We start from the raw sequence: 20,711 nt of genomic DNA, 5'->3' as shown, positions 1-20,711 counted from the left end.
CTCTCTTTCTCTCCGTCTCAGCAGTACTAGGGTTTGAACTCGGGTCTTTGTACTTCCTAGGCTAGCACTTTACCACTTGAGCCATGCTTCCAGCCCTAGTATTGGGCTTTGAACCTGGGGCCTCCAGCTTGCTAGTTTAGGTTATTTTCAGATAGGGTCTTGCTTTTTGCCTGGGCTGACCTCAGACCTCAATCCTCTTACCTATCTCTTGTGCAGCTGGGATAACAGGCCCATGCTACCATCCCCAATTTGTTTTGTTGAGGCAGGGTATCACACGCTTTTTACCCATGCTGGCCTTGAACCATGATCTCCTGATCTTTGCCTCCTGATTTGCTGGAATCATAGGTGTGAGGCACTGCTCCTGGCTACTCAGCCATCTTCTATCATGTGTCATTGTCTAGAGGTGACTGACCTTCATGATTTCATTACACCCTTGGGAAGCAGAACGAAAAGTAGAAGTCAGGCAAATTTCTTAAGCAACACATAAAACACTTCTCGTATTATACCATGGGAACTCAAGAGAGGCTTAAAAATACATCTGCTAGACAGCCATGTGTTTAGCTACACTTTAGATGGTAGTGAGGACATCTGTTATTAAAAGTAATAATGGGAGCCAGGACCTGGTGGCTCATGCGTGTAATCCTAGCTACTCAGGAGGTAGAGATCAGAAAGATCACAGCCTGAGCAAATAGTTGGCGAGACCCTATCTTGAAAACACCCATCACAAAAAAGGGCTGGTGGAGTGGCTCAGGGTGTAGGCCCTGACTTCAAACCCCAGTACCACCACAAAAAAAAAAAAAGTAAGAATAGGACTAGAGTTGTAGCTTGAGTGGTAGAGCACCTGCCTAGTAAGCATGAGGCCCTGAGTTCAAACCCCAGTACCACCAAAAATCGAAAGTGAAGGATGAAGGCCATGACTCTAAAACACGCAAACCAGGGGAAGAATAAGAACTTTTAGAAACACTTCCCAGGTTATTTATTAAGAATCTTAAAAATAAGTTTTAGTGATAACATTCATTAATATTTCTAAAGTAACTTAGAATGTACTAAATTTGCTCTGTACTAGGGATTATGGGAATACTGTGCTCTACAGCTGAGCCAGGCAAACATTTCTGCCATATAGCAAATATTTTAGCTTTCTAGGCCATAGGGTTTCTGTGACAATTACCCAACCCTGCCATCATAGCACAAAAATATCCCCAGACAGTGCATGGGTAGATGGGCACAGTTGTGTTTCCAATAAATCTTTATATTCAGGGTTGGGGTGTAGCTCAGTGGTAGAGTGCTTGCTTAGCATGCATAAGGCCCTGGGTTAGATCCCAAACACTGAAAAAAAATCTTTATTTATAAAAAACAAGCTGGGGGTTGGATTTGGCTTTCAAGCCCCACTTTATAGCAAACAAGGAAAACACAATTTGCTATTTACTCTGTATACTTCTTTTTTAGTTTTTTTAATTGGTTGTCCTGAGATTTGAACTCAGGGTCTTAGGCTTGCTGGGCAAGTGTTCTGCCACTTGAGCCATACCTCCAGCCCCTTTTTTGCTTTAGGTTATTTACCTAGGGTCTAGTTTTTGCCCAGGGCTGGCCTAGACTACAATTCTCCTACCTATGGCCTTCCACTTAGCTGGCACCACAGACATGTGCCACCACACCCAGCTTTATTGGTTGCAATGGGGTCTCATTAAATTTCTGCCTAGGCTGACCTCAAACTGAGATCCCCTCCCAATCTCTGCCTCCTGCATAGCTGGAATTACCGATGTAAGCCACTGTGCCTGGCTCCCTATTACTTAATGTAGTTGCAGCACTACCACTTCTTAATCTCTGAGATGGACATTCAAGACTATTTCTTGTAAATGTCATTGTCCACTATGAAGTTATTGCTAAATCTTTTCTGTCTTTTATGTACCTTCTGGTCTTTTACCTTTTTCCATCCAAGTTGAAAAAAAATCACCTTTACCTCTATTGTAAAGTGTTTCTTTTAGTTATTCTGTTTTAACTTGGTTTGACCATATCAGCCTTACAATATCAGTACTCTTTTCTAGACTAATTCTTTTCATGTCCTTCTATACATATATTCAATTGCTATCACAGACTCTGGTTGTAATACTAACCCTGCAGCTGATTTTGATAGGCACAGGGCCATCATGTTACCCTTGGTAGTAATAATAGCACAATAAATGTCTAAGATAGCAGCATCAACCTTCTATTGCTGTGAAACAAATTGCTACAAGCTTAGTGGCTTAAATGACATGTATTTATTATCTCACAATTTCTGTGGATCAGGAATCTAGGTACAGCTCAACTGGATCCTTCCTTGGGATCTCAGAAGGCTTCAATCAAAGTGTCAGCAAGGCTGTGGTGCTCTTCCAAGTTCATTTGGGCGGTTGTTAGCAGAATTAATTTCCTTGAACATATAGAGTTCATGCTGGTGTGATTCTTCAAAGGAACATGTCTCTGAGGCCACAAAAGGCCAAAGTTTAAGGGCTCTCTTGATAAGATCAGGCCCTCCCAGGGTACTCCTTTTGATTAACTAAAAATTCAGTGGAGAGACCTAAATTGTATTTGCAAAACCCTTTCACCTTTCTCATCTAATATGTAATTATGTGAGTGATGGTCAGGCATATTCACAGGTCCTGCCCATACTTAGGGAGAACACTGAGGAGCGGAGGGAACACTGGAAGCCTTCCACAATATATCCTAGACTGACAAATGATGTAAGTTTGTCCTTCAAAGGGTATATTTTAAAATATATTATAATGCCTTGAAATTCATACATTGGAAATGATGACAATCTGAACAATAAAAGTATTAAATTGTTGGGGTTATTTTTAAGCCTGTGATGTCAATCCTAGAAGTCTCTGTTTTCAGGATGAAACTACCATTTTTACTAAAATTATTGGCCTCATGCATTTTGAATTAAGTGAGTTGGCAGAAGGGGTGGATTTCAAATTAAATTCTATTTGAGTAAATACAAAAGCAGTTATTCACTTAAGCATTTCCCTCTTTATCATTTTTGTAAGTGGGGATTTTATTAGTACAATCCACATCATGTGTTCTTCTGAAATGGGCCATATCCTTTCACGTTTTATACTGTTAGGATTGAATTCATATGCTATCATAGTAAGTGACCCAGAATTTGAAGTTCCTTCTCTTAGCTTTGAAAGAAGCTGTTATGGAAAGTAAAGGACTATAATTAAATTTAACAGTGAATAGAATCTCAATTCAAACTTAACATCCAGAAATGCTTCAAAAAATAGCGTACTGTTGATTTTATAAGGGTCTAAATGAAGATTAGTCATTTCAAATAGCACAAATAAAACATTAGTAAATACCCTACACAATCTATTCCTGTATATTTTAGAAATAAACTGTCCAGTTTCTTCTTTTCTAGACATAAGAATTAGACTTGCTTTTTTGAGTTGGACAAAAGGAAGGATATTGTATTTTTATTAGAATTTTGGTTAATCATGAGCTTCTGACCATGATTATGATTTAAATGATTATAAGAAATTAGGGAGCATCAAGTATTACTAAACAAGGATTGTTCATATTCTCCTTTATTCCATTATGAAGAGAATGTTTATCGTTATAGAGATTTTTTGTGCAGTCCTGTCCTTAAATTCTTTTACTACTTCTATATCTGATCTTGTCTTCAGTTAGGCAGATTTTCTTCACTCTTTCTCTCTTTTTTTTTTTCCGTACTGGGGCTTGAACTCAGGGTCTTCCCCTTGAGCCACTCTACCAGCCCTATTTTTGTGAAGGGTCTCGTGAACTGTTTACCCAGCCTGGCTTCAAACTGCAATTCTCCTGATCTCTGCCTCCTGAGTAGCTAGGATTACAGGCATGAGCCCCTGACAGCTGGCTTCCCCCTCTCTCTTTTACTGATTTTTTTTCTAGATTTCACTGTGCTGAACAGGCTGATCCTGAACTCCTGTGCCCAAGTGATCCTCCCATTTCAGCCTCCCCATGGCTGGGACTGCAGGCATGCACCAGCAGGCCCAACAAGGCAGCTGATTTTCTAGTGGTCTGTTTTCAGTTCCTTTTCAAATGTACATGGATTGTACTTGGCATTGGAAGATGATGTTACACACCCAGCTCCTTAGGCTGCACATTTTGAATTGTGATATTTTTTGTCTTTTAAATTTTCAAATAATTGGGCACCATATATTATTAAACATGTATAACCTTTAAGTGAGTTGTTTGTGTAAATTAATGGACAGTATATTGCATTTGGAAAAAAAGGGTCTCACTTTTAATACTGTTTTATTAACTAATAGCTAGTGGTATTCAATGAAATAATGAACCCTAAAATGCTCTGTTAAATAAGCATTTAAAGAAATATTGCAAATTAGTCACAATAGCCAAGATATAGAATCAACCTAAGGGTCCATCAGCAGGCAAATGGATAAAGGCAATAGTTCATACACAACAGAATACTATTTATTGTTTTATTTACTTTTGCAGTACTGGGGTTTGAACTCAGGGCCTACACCTTGAGCTACTCTGCCAGCCCTTTTTTGTGATGGGTTTTTTTGAGATAGGATCTTGTGAATTATTTGCCTGGGCTGGATTCAAACCTCAATCCTCCTGATCTCTGCCTCCTAGGTACCTAGGATTATAGGTGTGAGCCACTGGTGCCCAACTTAAAATACTACTTAACTTTAAAAATAAGAAGGAAATCCTGTCATTTATGACAGTACAGATGAACCTGGAGGATATTATGCTAAGAAAATAAGCCAGGCACAGAAAGACAAATACCACGTGCTATCAGTTTTATGTGGAATCTAAAAATGTTGAACACACAGAAACAGCGTGGAATCGGAAGGTGCTAGTCAAAGTGTACTTGTCAGTTAGATATCTTCTCCTATCTAAAAAGTTCAAGGGACGTATTGCATATCATGGGGATGATAGTTGTCGAAAAACATTATATACTTGGAGATTACTAGGAGTAGATTATAAGTGTTCTCCTATAAAACATAGGTATGGGAGGTAATGCATAAACTAAGTCCATTCAGCCATTCCTCATACAGATTTCAGAACATCATGTTGCACAGCACAGATATAAACAGTTTGTTAATTAAAAACACTTGAAAAAAGAAAGGCTATGTATTGTTTCTTTGTCCTGGAGATACATAGTATATATTAGCATATCAAAGCCTCTTGAGAAGTTCTGTAGTAAAGACAGCAAATAAACTTAGTTCTTTTAATTATAAAATATTTTAAAATATGTTCCATAAATAAAAATGCATAAGGTGCAAGGGAATCCCTGTTTAAGGGGATTTTTATATCATAAGTACATTTACTGGAATAATGATCATTGGACAAGCCTTCTTTTATTACATTTAGTTTCATAATTTGTTTCACTCTAATTTTCTCTCTTTCTATTGTTGTTTACTTCTATGTAAACACTTCTCTAACACTATCTGTTTAATATCCTATTTTTACAGTGCTTTTACATCCTACTTCTCCAGTCATTATTCTCAGCCTCCCTCCACACACACACACGCCTCCTTTTTTTTTTGGTGGTAGTGTGGTTTGAACTCAGGATCTCATGCTTGCTAGGCAGGTGGTCTGCCACATGAGCCACTCTTCCAGCTCTGTGGTTTTGATTTTTCTTTTTTCTTTAATAGGATCTTGCAAACTATTTGCCTGGTCTGGCTTCAAACCTGGATCTTCCTGCTCTCTGCCTCCTGAGTAGCTAAGATAACAAGCTTGAGCCACCTATGCCCAGCTTTCTCACTCTTTCTTATTCTCTCTTTTCTTCCAGTTTTTGCATTTGTGCTTCCAATGAATTGAGTTTGACCAAGTACTTCCCATTCTTCCTTTGATCACAGAATTGTTTTGATCATAATTTTGCCTGGAATTAGTAATTCATAAAAAATTCTTTGGAAAATATTGCTGTAATTGAAATTCAAACTCTCCCATAAGTCTAGACCTACTAAGCTTTGAGTTTTGTGAACTTCTAGAACTGTACTTGCTCTGAGCCAAAAAAATAGGAAATTTCATTTCTATTTAAATATTTATTTAAAAAAATAATACATTTCTTATTTCTAGACATTGATCTGCATGTCCAAGAATCCAAAAATTCAGTTAAGAAATGTGTTTAAGCTTGAATTCACTGTTTTTCTTTTCAAAACTTTATTTATTAACAGCCTTCTATTTATTTTTCCAGGGGAACACTATTTAATCTCTTGGTAATTTTAATTAGCAAGCCTCAGATTCCAAAGTCTTGTCCTGTGTTTGACATCCAATTGGTGGCGGATTCAACTTTAGTTGAAATGTCTTCTGATACTGAGGTGAGAGCAGAATTTGGGAGTACACTATATATCATACAGAGGGACTATGAGTTCTTGTTATTTAAAGTGGACCATGATGCTGTAGAATGTAGAATATACTTAAAGTGTAGATGTTTTGTCACTAACCTAAAAACATCCATTTTACATGTTTTAAGGTATATATGTATAGAGAGAGATAGATAGATAAAGGAAAATAAATACTGTTCTTTATAAATTACACAAATGTGCTTATTTGTATCTATATACAATATTGATATACATGTAATTCCATAATAAGGCTCTAATGGACCAAAAAAAAAGTACTGTCGGAGATGTTTTAGGGTTAACTCTTGGGCTTTAATTTACCATCTCTCTCCCTAAATGAGTAGTGCAAATTCAGCCAGAGTCACCTGTTTTTCGAAGACTGTATTCAAACATCAGAAATATCGAACTGGGCTGGTGTAGTGACTCAAGAGGTAGAATCCCTGCTTTGCAAGTGTGAGGCCCTGAGTTCAAGCCCCAGTAAAAAAATAAATAAATAAATATCAAACTGTCTAAAAAGTGGATATTATTCTGAGAGAATATATCAGAATTTATTGTTAGTTTATTTTGAGACAAGTCAACACAATTTTTTTAAAGGATGAGACATGATTTAATAGTTCTTGGATATGGAGCATCTGTAATACACTTTCAGTGGTTCAGGAGTGGATTAAAGAGTGGCCAAGAAGCAAGCTCAGAGCCATTAAGAAGCTAATGCATGCTGGGTATTGTGACCCACACCTATAAACCAAGTACTTGAGAGACTGAGGCAGGAAGATGGTGAGAGTTCAAGGCCAGCCTTAGACTCCATAGCAATACCCCCCCCTTACCCCCTTTTTTTGAGAAAGGATCTCACTATACAACCTAGGCTGACTTTAAATTCATCACTGCAGAAGTTTTTTTTTGGTGGTGCTGGGTTTTGAACTCAGGACCTCACACTTGCTAGGCAGCCACTTGAGCTACTCCGCCAGCCCCAAACTGCAGAAATTTTTAAAAACTGAATTGAAAAGTTGATGTGAAAATAAAATGTGAAGATTAGAAGATGACTTTTAGATTTTGGTTTAAGAGTAATATAAGAATTACAAGAAGAGTAGATTCAAAGGGGAAGTACTAAGCTTGATTTTGGGTTTGTTAATTTGATTTGACGATGGTGCTTCCATATAAAAATATTGAGTGGGCACAATACAGAGGTCTAGGTTTCTTGTTTTCAGACTTTCTGATCTATTGCATTTGGGCAGTTAGTGGGGCCACTAGGAGATGATGTAAATTTTGGTTCCGAGGTCTAACAGAGGGAGATTTCAAACTAGAGCTCTTTCCTGCAAAAAGTATGGTTAGGGAGAATATGTTGGCCTGAAGTGTGCTCAGAGACAGTTCTCAGGCCCAGAGTGGCTTGTGGGTTGGAAGACAGCCTTCCCAGTTGCCTGGAGTTCTTGACAGTAGCCAGATGTTCATAAGCTCTGTATTTACCCATACCACAGTTCAAGTTGGGCACAAGTCTAAATTCCCCAGAGAATTGCCAACCTCAATTCTGGGGAGCATATTTCTACATTCTTGAAAGGATGTAAGGTTGTTGATCTGATAGATTTTGCAAACCAGTGTGTAAATTTTTGTATGTTAGGAGTCTGTATGTTAGGGCTATTGTATCTTCTTTTTCTGACCCACTTTTTGTGTGATTATTAAATGTGTAGTGTCCGTATGAGAGCTACTTTCTTGAGAATGACTGGATCAAATGAATAGGACATGGTCCACTAGTTATATTTTGAGTTAATCAAAAACCTTTTATAAATATTTAGAGGGAACCAAGACAAATGATTGTTTTCTGGCTCAAACTATGATATCATATTGATTACTCTTGAAAATTCTAGTTACAGAAGCTTATCCTGGAGTATACAGACACAGCCACAGCACTTTTATATGAGATACTTCTTGTCTTTCAGCAGGTAGAGTACATATGTTTATTACATACCTATGTGATTAAATTATGATTAATAATATACAGAGATGTTTATATTAGAAATGCTCTCCAAAACTGGTTGGTTTAAATAATACTTCTTTTTTTAAAAAAAAAATTGAGACAGAGTCTCACTATATAGCCCAAGTTGGCCTCAAACTCATTATCCTCCTGCCTTAGCCTCCCAAGTACTGGGATTTTAGACACATACTGCCACACCTAGCTTTAAATAATCCTATTTTTGTTCTTAAGTACTCATCTAGCTTCTTTAACAAAGACTGATTTAAAGATTGATTAATTAGTATAGACATGCATTTGAGAATGGGTTTCCTTTTAGATAAAACTTGGACTTCATGAGTATAATTTGTTTACTTCCTTGAGTTTTTAGGGAAATCTTGGATTGGGGTCGACAAATTTTGCTATTAGCTGGATGATGTCCTTTCTACAAAGTTGTCCTTCAATAGTAAGTACCTAGAAGTAAAACAGAATCACTACTCAAGCCTCATTAAACAGATGATCTTGTGCTTAATTAACAAAATACACATTTCTCAACGGTATAGTCATGCTTATAAAACAGAAGCAAAATGTGTATTTGATAATTTAATTATTTAATTAAAATGCTTTTAGGTTTGATGTCTAAATGTTTAAAGTACTGAAATGATATGTTAAATGTGATCTTGTTTTGTGCAAAAGATTATATGTAGGAAATAGAATATTAAATTATTGGCTGTATAATTATGTAAAAAGATGAACATTTACCTTAAACAGAGTAGAGCATGATACTTAGGATTATCTGTGCACTCTGTTCCACAGCCACTATCCTGGCTCCTTAACACTAAACTGTCACCTTGCTCCTTCACACTATATCACAATGGTCTATCTTCCCAGTCAGAGGGAGCTGTTTAAAATAAAAATATGATGTCATTCTTTGCTCTAAATCTTTCAGCAGCTTTTTCCTTTGAATAAAGATTAAACTCCTTAATGTGGCCTTCAAGGCTCTGTGTGTTATAGCCCTATGGTTTCATCTAATCCCTTACTCACTCAGCCACATGAGTCTCTTACAGACTGCCTCCCCACCCCATGATAGGGCCTTCTCCATTGCCTCTGTCTCAGTCACAGTCTATTTTGTGTTCTATAATAGAGTCCCACAGACTGGGTAATTTATAAAGAATAGAGATTGATTTGGCTTGTGGTAGTCCAAGATGGAGAGGCTATAACTAGCAAGGGCCTTCTTACTGTGTGATTCCATGGCTGAAGGCGGAAGGGCAAGAGAGCACAGGTCGGTGAAGGGAGAACTCACTTTTATAACAAACTTACTCTTTCAATAATGAACTCACTTTAGTGGGTGTCCATGTGAATAATGACATTCATACATTCTTGAGAGTAGACCTCTCATGATTTTGTCATACTTTATTAGCTCTTCCTTCAAACACTTGCTTTGGTTTTTCTTTTTCCTTTTTGGAAGTACTGGGTTTGAGTACTGGGACCTCGCACTTGCCATATGTTTGCCACTATCACTCTATGACTTAAGCTATGCTGCCAGTCCATTTTTGCTTATAGGTTATCTTTCAGAAAGGGTTTCACTTTTTGCCCAGGGCTAGCCTTGCATCGAGATCATTCCACCCAAGGCCTCTCTCGAAACAAGGGTGACAGCTGCATTTCTTTTTTTTTTTTCATTTTTCTTTTATTATTCATATGTGCATACAAGGCTTGGTTCATTTCTCCCCCCTGCCCCCACCCCCTCCCTTACCACCCACTCCGCCCCCTCCCGCTCACCCCCCTCAATACCCAGCAGAAACTATTTTGCCCTTATCTCTAATTTTGTTGTAGAGAGAGTATAAGCAATAATAGGAAGGAACAAGGGGTTTTGCTGGTTGAGATAAGGATAGCTATACAGGGCATTGACTCACATTGATTTCCTGTGCGTAGGTGTTATCTTCTAGGTTAATTCTTTTTGATCTAACCTTTTCTCTAGTTCCTGGTCCCCTTCTCCTATTGGCCTCAGTTGCTTTAAGGTATCTGCTTTAGTTTCTCTGCATTAAGGGCAACAAATGCTAGCTAGTTTTTTAGGTGTCTTACCTATCCTCACCCCTCCCTTGTGTGCTCTCGCTTTTATCATGTGCTCATAATCCAATCCCCTTGTTGTGTTTGCCCTTGATCTAATGTCCACATATGAGGGAGAACATACGATTTTTGGTCTTTTGGGCCAGGCTAACCTCACTCAGAATGATGTTCTCCAATTCCATCCATTTACCAGCGAATGATAACATTTCGTTCTTCTTCATGGCTGCATAAAATTCCATTGTGTATAGATACCACATTTTCTTAATCCATTCGTCAGTGCTGGGGCATCTTGGCTGTTTCCATAACTTGGCTATTGTGAATAGTGCCGCAATAAACATGGATGTGCAGGTGCCTCTGGAGTAACAGTCTTTTGGGTATATCCCCAAGAGTGGTATTGCTGGATCAAATGGTAGATCGATGTCCAGCTTTTTAAGTAGCCTCCAAATATTTTTCCAGAGTGGTTGTACTAGTCTACATTCCCACCAACAGTGTAACAGGGTTCCTTTTTCCCCGCATCCTCGCCAACACCTGTTGTTGGTGGTGTTGCTGATGATGGCTATTCTAACAGGGGTGAGGTGGAATCTTAGTGTGGTTTTAATTTGCATTTCCTTTATTGCTAGAGATGGTGAGCATTTTTTCATGTGTTTTCTGGCCATTTGAATTTCTTCTTTTGAGAAAGTTCTGTTTAGTTCACATGCCCATTTCTTTATTGGTTCATTAGTTTTGGGAGAATTTCGTTTTTTAAGTTCCCTGTATATTCTGGTTATCAGTCCTTTGTCTGATGTATAATTGGCAAATATTTTCTCCCACTCTGTGGGTGTTCTCTTCAGTTTAGAGACCATTTCTTTTGATGAACAGAAGCTTTTTAGTTTTATGAGGTTCCATTTATCTATGCTATCTCTTAGTTGCTGTGCTGCTGGGGTTTCATTGAGAAAGTTCTTACCTATACCTACTAACTCCAGAGTATTTCCTACTCTTTCTTGTATCAACTTAAGAGTTTGGGGTCTGATATTAAGATCCTTGATCCATTTTGAGTTAATCTTGGTATAGGGTGATATACAAGGATCTAGTTTCAGTTTTTTGCAGACTGCTAACCAGTTTTCCCAGCAGTTTTTGTTGAAGAGGCTGCTATTTCTCCATCGCATATTTTTAGCTTTTTAGCTCCTTTGTCAAAGATAAGTTGGTTATAGTTGTGTGGCTTCATATCTGGGTCCTCAATTCTGTTCCACTGGTCTTCATGTCTGTTTTTGTGCCAGTACCATGCTGTTTTTATTATTATTGCTTTGTAATATAGTTTGAAGTCAGGTATTGTGATACCTCCTGCATTGTTCTTTTGACTGAGTATTGCCTTGGCTATTCGTGGCCTCTTGTGTTTCCATATAAATTTAACAGTAGATTTTTCAATCTCTTTGATGAATGTCATTGGAATTTTGATGGGAATTGCATTAAACATGTAGATTACTTTTGGGAGTATAGACATTTTTACTATGTTGATTCTACCAATCCATGAGCATGGGAGATCTCTCCACTTTCTATAGTCTTCCTCAATCTCTTTCTTCAGAAGTGTATAGTTTTCCTTGTAGAGGTGTTTCACATCTTTTGTTAGGTTTACACCTAGGTATTTGATTTTTTTTGAGGCTATTGTAAATGGAATTGTTTTCATACATTCTTTTTCCGTTTGCTCATTGTTAGTGTATAGAAATGCTAATGATTTTTCTATGTTGATTTTATATCCTGCTACCTTGCTATAGCTATTGATGATGTCTAGAAGCTTCTGAGTAGAGTTTTTTGGGTCTTTAAGGTATAGGATCATGTCGTCTGCAAATAGGGATATTTTGACAGTTTCTTTACCTATTTGTATTCCTTTTATTCCTTCTTCTTGCCTAATTGCTCTGGCTAGGAATTCCAGTACTATGTTGAATAGGAGTGGAGATAGTGGGCATCCTTGTCTGGTTCCTGATTTTAGAGGGAATGGTTTTAATTTTTCTCCGTTAAGTATAATGCTGGCTGTAGGTTTGTCATATATAGCTTTTATAATGTTGAGGAACTTTCTTTCTATTCCTAGTTTTCTTAGAGCTTTTATCATGAAATGATGTTGGATCTTATCAAAGGCTTTTTCTGCATCTATTGAGATGATCAAGTGGTTTTTGTCTTTGCTTCTGTTAATGTGGTTTATTATGTTTATTGATTTTCGTATGTTGAACCACCCCTGCATCCCTGGGATGAAGCCTACTTGGTCGTGGTGAATAATCTTTTTGATGTGTTGCTGAATTCGGTTTGCCATTATTTTGTTGAGGATTTTTGCATCAATGTTCATTAAGGAGATTGGCCTATAGTTCTCCTTTTTGGAGGTGTCTTTGCCTGGTTTTGGGATAAGTGTAATAGTGGCTTCATAAAATGTGTTTGGCAGTTTTCCTTCCCTTTCTATTTCGTGGAACAGTTTAAGGAGGGTTGGTATCATTTCTTCTTTAAAGATCTGATAGAATTCATCAGAGAATCTATCAGGTCCTGGACTTTTCTTTTGGGGGAGATTCTTGATTGTTGTTTCAATTTCATTTTGTGTTATAGATCTATTCAGGTGACTAATATCCTCTTGGTTCAGTTTTGGATGATCATATGTATCTAGAAATCTGTCCATTCTTTAAGATTTTCAAATTTATTTGAATATAGGTTCTCAAAGTAGTCTTTGATGATTTCCTGGACTTCCATGGTGTTTGTTGCTACCTCCCCTTTTGCCCTTTTGCATTCCTGATTCTATGAATTTGGGTTTTTTCTCTCCTCATTTTAGTCAGGTTTGCCAGGGGTCTGTCGATCATGTTTATTTTTTCAAAGAACCAACTTTTTGTTTCATTAATTCTTTGTATGGTTTTTTGGTTTCTATTTTATTGATTTCAGCTCTTATTTTTATAATTTCTCTCCTTCTATTTGTTTTGGGATTTGCTTGTTCTTGTTTTTCTAGGAGTTTGAGATGTATCATTAGGTCATTGGTTTGGGATCTTTCAGTCTTTTTAATATATGCACTCATGGCTATAAACTTTCCTCTCAAGACTGCCTTTGCTGTGTCCCATAGGTTCTGGTAGGTTGTATTTTCATTTTCATTGACTTCCAGGAACTTTTTAATTTCCTCTTTTATTCCATCAATGACCCATTGTTCATTAAGCAATGAGTTATTCAGTTTCCAGCTGTTTGCATGCTTTTTGTCTTTACTTTTGTTGTTGAGTTCTTGTTTTATTACATTGTGATCAGATAGAATGTATGGTATAATTTCTATTTTCTTATATTTGCTGAGGCTTGCTTTGTGTCCTAGGATATGATCTATTTTGGAGAAGGTTCCGTGGGCTGCTGAGAAGAATGTATATTGTGTAGAAGTTGGATGAAATGTTCTGTAGACATCAAGTATGTCTATTTGATCTATTGTATATTTTAAATCTAGGATCTCTTCATTGATTTTTTGTTTGGATGACCTATCTATTGATGATAATGGGGTGTTGAAGTCTCCTACAACCACTGTGTTGGAGTTAATATATGCTTTTAGGTCTTTCAGGATATATTTGATGAAATTGGGTATGTTGACATTGGGTGCATATAGGTTGATAATTATAATTTCCTTTTGGTCTATTTCCCCTTTTATAGGTATGGAATGTCCTTCTTTATCTCATTTGATCAATGTAGGTTTGAAGTCTACTTTGTCAGAGATAAGTATTGCTACTCCTGCCTGTTTTCGGGGGCCATTGGCTTGGTAAATCTTCTTCTAGTCTTTCATCCTAAGCCTATGCTTATTTATGTCGGTGAGATGGGTCTCCTGTAAGCAACAAATTGTTGGATCTTCCTTTTTAATCCATTTTGTCAAATGGTGCCTTTTGATGGGGGAATTAAGTCCATTAACATTAAGTGTTATACTGATAGGTATGTGGTGATTCCTGTCATTTAGTTGTCTTAGTTGTTTGAAAGTTTGATTGTGTTTACCTAAGTTGAGGTTACTCTCCACTTTCTTGCTTTTTCTTTTCCTGTAGTTTAGTGCTGCCTGCTCTTTCATGGTATGTTGGATTTCACTTTCTGTGTGCAGAATCCCTTGAAGAATCAATATGTGGTCACATATTGTTTTAGTTTCTGCTTATCATGGAAGACTTTTATTGCTCCATCTATTTTTTTTTTTCTTTTTTTTGCTCCATCTATTTTGAATGATAGTTTTGCTGTGTTGAGTATCCTGGGGTTGAAGTTATTTTCATTCAGTGCCCGGAAGATCTCACCCCATGCTCTTCTTGCTTTTAATGTTTCTGTTGAGAAGTCTGCTGTGATTTTGATGGGTTTACCTTTGTATGTTATTTTTTTTTCTCCCTTACAGCCTTCAATATTCTTTCCCTAATTTCTGTACTTGTTGTTTTAATGATGATATGCAGTGGGGTAGTTCTATTTTGATCTGATCTGTTTGGTGTTCTGGAGGCCTCTTGCATTTGTATGGGAATATCTTTCTCTAGGTTTGGGAAATTTTCTGTTATTATTTTGTTGAATATATTATGTATTCCCTTTGCTTGCACCTCTTCTTCTTCAATGCCCATGAGTCTCAGGTTTGGTCTTTTGATGGAGTTGGTGAGTTCTTGCATTTTCTTTTCACAGGTTTTGAGTTGTTTAATAGTTCTTCGGTTTTTCCTTTAATTACCATTTCATCTGCGAGTTCTGAGATTCTATCTTCTGTTTGTTCTATTCTGCTGTATTGGCCTTCCATTTTGTTTTGCAATTCTGTTTCGTTCTTTTTTCTGAGTTTTTCCATATCCTGCGTCCCTTCCTCTTTAATGTTGTCTGTTTTTAACCTGAGTTCATTTATCTCTTTATTAATTGTGTTCTTTGTTTCACTTTGGTGTTTATACAGTGCTTCTATGGTTTCTTTTATTTCTTCTTGTGCTTTCTCAAATTCTCTATTTTTGTTGTCTTGGAATTTCTGAGTGTTTCCTGTACATTTTGGTTGACCATATCCAGTATCATCTCTATAAAATTCTCATTGAGTACTTGTAGTATGTCTTCTTTTAAATTATTCTTGTGGGCTTCATTGGGTCCTTTGGCATAGTTTATCTTCATTTTGTTGGAGTCTGGATCTGAGTTTCTGTTCTCTTCATTCCCCTCTGGTTCCTGTACTAATTTTTTGCTGTGGGGAAACTGGTTTCCCTGTTTTTCCTGTCTTCCTGTCATTGTCTTTGGTGTTGTTACTGTCCCTGTACTGTGTGTAATTAAGTATTTTCTAGCTTGTAATAATAACAATGGTGATATTTAGAATGGAAGGGTGAGAGGAGATGGAAAGCAAAGAAGTTAAAGAAAAAAGAGAAAAAGAAACAAACAAGTAGAAAAACAAACAAACAAACAACAATAAAAGTTTCGAAGATATAAAGAGGGAGAGATAGTGTACTAATCAACAATAAGCTTGTGGTCTGCATCTTCCCAAGCCGTCTGGGAGCTGCCTTCTGTCGGCGGCCCGGGGGCCCTCCTGGTTTCTCCATTTAACATGAAGTGGAGATGCTGTGCGCAGGCTGGAGGTGTGGAGGAGTCAAAGTTTTGCCTCTTCTCAGTGGTTTTTCCTGTAAGGTGTATCTCCAGCATCCCTCCAAGATTATACTTTAGGAGGCCCTCTTTCTGCTTCCTCCCTCTAGCCGCCATCTTGGAATCTCCTCCTAAATTTATCTTTTATCTTTTGTGGTGTTAGGGATTGAACTGAGGGCCTTGTACCTGTTACAATGCAAGTGCTCTGCTATGGAGCTACATCCTTAGCCCTTTTGTTATTGTTGTTTTGAGACAGGATCTCATTGTGTAGCCCAGGCTGGTGTTGAACTAATGATCCTCCTGTTTCACCTACTGAGTGCTGGATTACAAGTGTGAATGGCCACAGCCAGCTGGGGATTAAACACGTGAACCACAGCGGTTTCTCTGTCTGGAGTGCTCTTCCCTCCTTTCCCAGCTAGGTAACCCCACCCATCTTGTAAGCCTCAGACCTGTCTGTAGACTGGGGAGGCATAGTGTGGGATGACTCTCTGACCTTCTTACTAGGTCAGATTCCCCCATAATAGGCACACAGAGTGCATAGTAGGATGTCCTCTTTCTCTCCTTCATGGGACTTCCGTTTACTTTTGTTTCTGTTATTATATGGTTCTGACCTGTGGTAGCCATTAGTGGCCACATGTCTTCTGGCTCTTTCTCCTTCCATGCACATGGTAGGTGTGCTCTCTGTTCATGGTAGGTGGGTCTCTGTTCTTGCTTTGGCCAATGACATATGAATACAAATGGCTCGTCACTTCTGGGCAGAAGCTGTAAGAGCCAGTGCATGCTTCTTTGCATTTCCTTCTTCTGGCATTGTGACTGACAATGCTGCACATGGGGACTGCTCCACCAGCCCTGAGTGACTACAGTGGACAGAGCCCTGTACTGGCCCATGAGGATATATAGTGCAAACCAGCAATAAACCTGCAAAGCATCAGTGGTTCTAGAGGTTTACTGTGTGACCTCCATGACTTGCAGCAGTGGAGGGGCAAGGTGTGAGACTCCTACTTACTCTGCGCTGTGGACCCTCTCTGCGGACTGAGGGGTGAAAATCTGGGGCTCTGAGGATTCCAAGCAGTATGGAAGTTCCTTTATCAATTGCTAGAATTGATTCCTCAAAGGAATTGAGTTGAGTATGAGGCCAGCCTATCACCATGAAGCATGTCAGGATGAAGGGTGACAAGAGACCGAAACACTGTTAAAGCTTTTATATTAACCTAGTTCTAGACAGTGTGGGCAGAAGCAGACCAAATGGAAGAAGCTTACTAGCCAAGAGACCATTGTGTGAATCACTGAGCATACCCACATGCCAGCCAGTGCTGATTATCTTAGTTGGTTAACACAAGAAGCTAGAGAAGTTAAGACTTTGATCCCGGGTTGGCACGCTGTTTCAGTTAGAAATAGCACAAGGGCATTGGTGTAAGGGTGGTGAGAGCTTCAACCCCAGCTGAACTAATCCAGTGGCACTTGTGGGTGTTGTGCAGCCTACATGTCACTGCCTTTTCCTCCTCTAGATCACTTTTGTGGCCAGTATTGTGAAACAAGTGGCGAAAGAGCTTTCAGCTTCGTTACAGCTGCTGAGCCCCTGCCAAGCCGTTCTGTTGTACCAGCAGTTTTATGTCCTCAAGAGCTGCCTGCAGTACAGCAAGACACTTGCTGAGTTTATTAGGAATGACTACAGTGAAGAATTCAGGTAAGAAAGGTGTCTGCACCTAATCTGCAATAAAACTACTCAGTTCTGATTTTTATGCCAGCCTGCAACACGGTCCCACATTTAGAAGATTACATGGTGATGGAAATTTTCTGTTTTTGTTTTAAATACTATTTCACTTTGATCAGAGGAAAGGTGGAATTGGGGAGACTTCTAAGAACCATTGCCATTTGATGAATATTCTCAGGCCAGAAATGACTGGTGAAACATCAAACTTTTTTTGAAGAACTATCTCTCACTCATTTCTTCCCACAGAAGTAATAATTATTTTAATCTGCTATGAGTAATTAAGGGTAACACATACCACTGAGGGGATAATAAATTATGGACTATGACTTCAATTGAATCATTGGAAAAAAATCAATTGATAAAGGAGGAACAATTAATGAATTTATTAAATTTTGTTTGTTTTATTTACCATTTTCTCACTCTCAGTAACAGAATAGTAAAAAACATCAGTAGCCAATGCTAGTTTCATTAGCCAGCCTGTTCTGCACCTCAGGAGTTCCACTTTTATATATATTTCAAGGCTGGCAAAGCCAACTGCACTTAGTGTACAGCCTGAATTAGCACCTGTTAAGGAAAAACCCAGGTTTTGTCTACCTTAAGATGAAAAGGCTGAAGTCAGCATGGCTTTGTAACCAGTTTGGAGGGAGACATGAAAGGGTGTGGAGGTTTACATTATGGCCATAGATTGTCTTAAAAAAATTCAGTCCTTTTTGTAGACTGTTTTTCCTCTATGTGGTTTTACACCCTGTGGCCCATTCTGGCTACCATAAAAGCGATTTGTTTGGCTCTGAGTTGGTCCAAATGACCCAGTTCCCACCCCTTCCCACTCATGTCTCTTCACTTCTTTTTTTCCTTTTTATTAAGGAAAAACTTACATAGCACAAAATTCAGCATTTTAAAGTATATAATTCAATGGCTTTTAGTACATTCCATGATGTTTTTCAAACCATCACTCTTATTAAGAAACTCCACACCAATTAAGCAGTCACATCTCATTTTCTCCTTCCCCAGACTCTGACAACACGAATCTACTTGTTATCGTAGTGGATTTGAATACTCTGGACATTTTGCCTAACTGAAATCATCCAATATGTGACCTTTTACATCTTGTGTCTTTTACTTAGTATAATGTCTTCAAGGTTCATCCATGTTGTAACATATATGAGACAACCCAATTTTTAAAACTCAGTTATAATCATTTGAAAGTCAGGACAACTGGCAAAAATGATGACACATTCCCAGATGACAACAGTTGACTAGAGTGCAAAGCAGTACCTTCTTAGGTGGATCATGTACTGTTAGTTTGTTACCACTTCCTTCTCTCTCTTGCTCACTTACATCCTGCCCCTCTAATTTACTTTACTTGTGGGCATTTAAGTTTGTACATGTGCAGGGTTTTTTTTGTTTTTGTTTTTTTTTTGGCGGTACTGGGGTTTGAACTCAGGGCCTCATGCTTGCTAGGCAGGTGCTGTTACTGCTTGAATCACTCTGCCAGCTACATTTAGGTTTGTGATCCTTGTTTTAAACTAGTGAGTTTTGAACTCACTTTGCTTTTAGACTCACCCAAGTAACTATTAACAATACTGATCCAGGTCTGGCCTCACATGTAAAATTCTGTTTCTGTTTGTCTGGGGTTGGGCCTGGGTAGTGGTATTTTTAAAAACGTCTCCAGGTGATTCTAATTTGCGCTCAGAGTTGAGAACCATTCTTTTAAGCCATCAAGGGCATGGGTGAAGGCCATCTTCAAGCCAGCCTTTCCTATACATTTATGAGGCCAGGTGTGTAAACACTATCCTTTCTTCTTGACTTGTCCTTTTCATCCAACTCCCTGCTGTGCATTGCCTGAGAAGACCAAGATGGAGAAGCCTTGGAACATACTGTGGTGAGGACAGTCCTGGCTTCTGTATTATTGCTTAGAATGGGTGATACATTATTCATGAAATTCACCTCCTTTACTCAAGTAAAGTGCTTCAGTGAGTTGAAAGGCAAGCGTATCAAAGATTTTCTAGGTCACAAATTTGGGCAGGGGGGAGAGGTGAATTGGAGGGCTGAAAATACTGACTGAGTCTTGTGGCTCAGACCCAAATGCCCACAAATCCACACCAGTGAGTGTCAAGTACTGATGTGACCAATGTGAAAACTCTTGTTTTTAAAGTTCTCTATTTTTTTCTCTTTATGATCTGCAGGTACTTTATTCACGTGCCAGCCTTGGAAAAAAGGCTGCCATTGTGTTACCCCATTACCCAGCCTACCACTCAGCTTTGTCATGAAGTTCTGAAATTGATTGAACAGAGATCATTGTAAAATGTTAATAATAAGGGTATAAAATGTCAGTTGGAAATCAGTATTTATGTGGAACTTTTTTGTTTTTGGTTTTGGTTTATTTAATGTGTGGCTATCCTTGAGTCCTATAAACAAAGATTTTATTTGAATGTCCCATCAATACTTCTCTAAGAGGTCTTTAAAATTTTCTATCTGATTATATTTAAAAAAACCTGTCTAGGCCGGGGCTGTGGCTCAATATAGAGGGTGCAGAGGGCTTGCCTAGCATTCCTGAGGACTTGGGTTCGATCCCTACCATCACACACACACAGTCTTAAACACATGTGCACACATACTAAACCCACAAAGCCCTGTCTAAATCCATACTGACATATATAAAGTAGTGCTAAAAACTAGTATTTCTTCAGAAAGGAAAGTTCCTAAAGAAACTTTATGAAACTATAAAGGGAGCAGAATCCCAGAGACAGCAAACACAGAAAATGTAATCTGGTGAGTTTCATTGGAATAATAACAGACTAGCAGGGTGAAGCCACTGAAACATCTGAAGAAAGATTGTTGGAGGGAGTATAAACTACACAGAGATCAGTAGAGAAATGCTGAGCAACAGGTTGACAACCTTCTCCACCTGTATATATTTTAGTGACACAAGTGTTCAAGGGAGAATGAGCAGGAGAACACAGGCATAGCTGCATGAAATTCGAGTTCCTCACTTGTCCAGAGGAAGAAGGGTGGACTGTGACAAAATTAAATATATTGTATCACAGCCTTCAGGCATTTGTGGGCCAATCTGAGCAGTCCATGAAAGAGACCTTGTCCATGAACAGTTATGACTTCCACAACCATTTAAAACATG

At 38.3% G+C, this 20,711-nt stretch overlaps 1 protein-coding gene across 3 annotated transcripts in view; it reads left to right on the top strand.

The window, feature by feature from the left end:
* C8H12orf56 (chromosome 8 C12orf56 homolog) overlaps positions 1-19,919 on the top strand; it is a 68,028-nt gene extending 48,109 nt beyond the window's left edge. For 2 of the 3 annotated variants that reach the window (XM_074083821.1, XM_074083823.1), the window contains 5 exons: positions 6,173-6,296; positions 8,180-8,254; positions 8,654-8,728; positions 17,370-17,548; positions 19,762-19,919. In XM_074083821.1, coding sequence (XP_073939922.1) covers positions 6,173-6,296; positions 8,180-8,254; positions 8,654-8,728; positions 17,370-17,548; positions 19,762-19,879 — 571 coding nt within the window. In that variant the 3' untranslated portion in view covers positions 19,880-19,919. The remainder of the gene's footprint in view (positions 1-6,172; positions 6,297-8,179; positions 8,255-8,653; positions 8,729-17,369; positions 17,549-19,761) is intronic. The other variant, XM_074083822.1, reaches the window with a different exon arrangement.
* Positions 19,920-20,711: the final 792 nt, after the last annotated feature.

The sequence above is a fragment of the Castor canadensis genome, chromosome 8 (assembly GCF_047511655.1).
Source record: "Castor canadensis chromosome 8, mCasCan1.hap1v2, whole genome shotgun sequence".
Taxonomy (NCBI): Eukaryota; Metazoa; Chordata; class Mammalia; order Rodentia; family Castoridae; genus Castor; species Castor canadensis.
The sequence above is the reverse complement of the archived record's forward strand: the minus strand, read 5'-3'. Positions and strand labels throughout refer to the sequence as shown.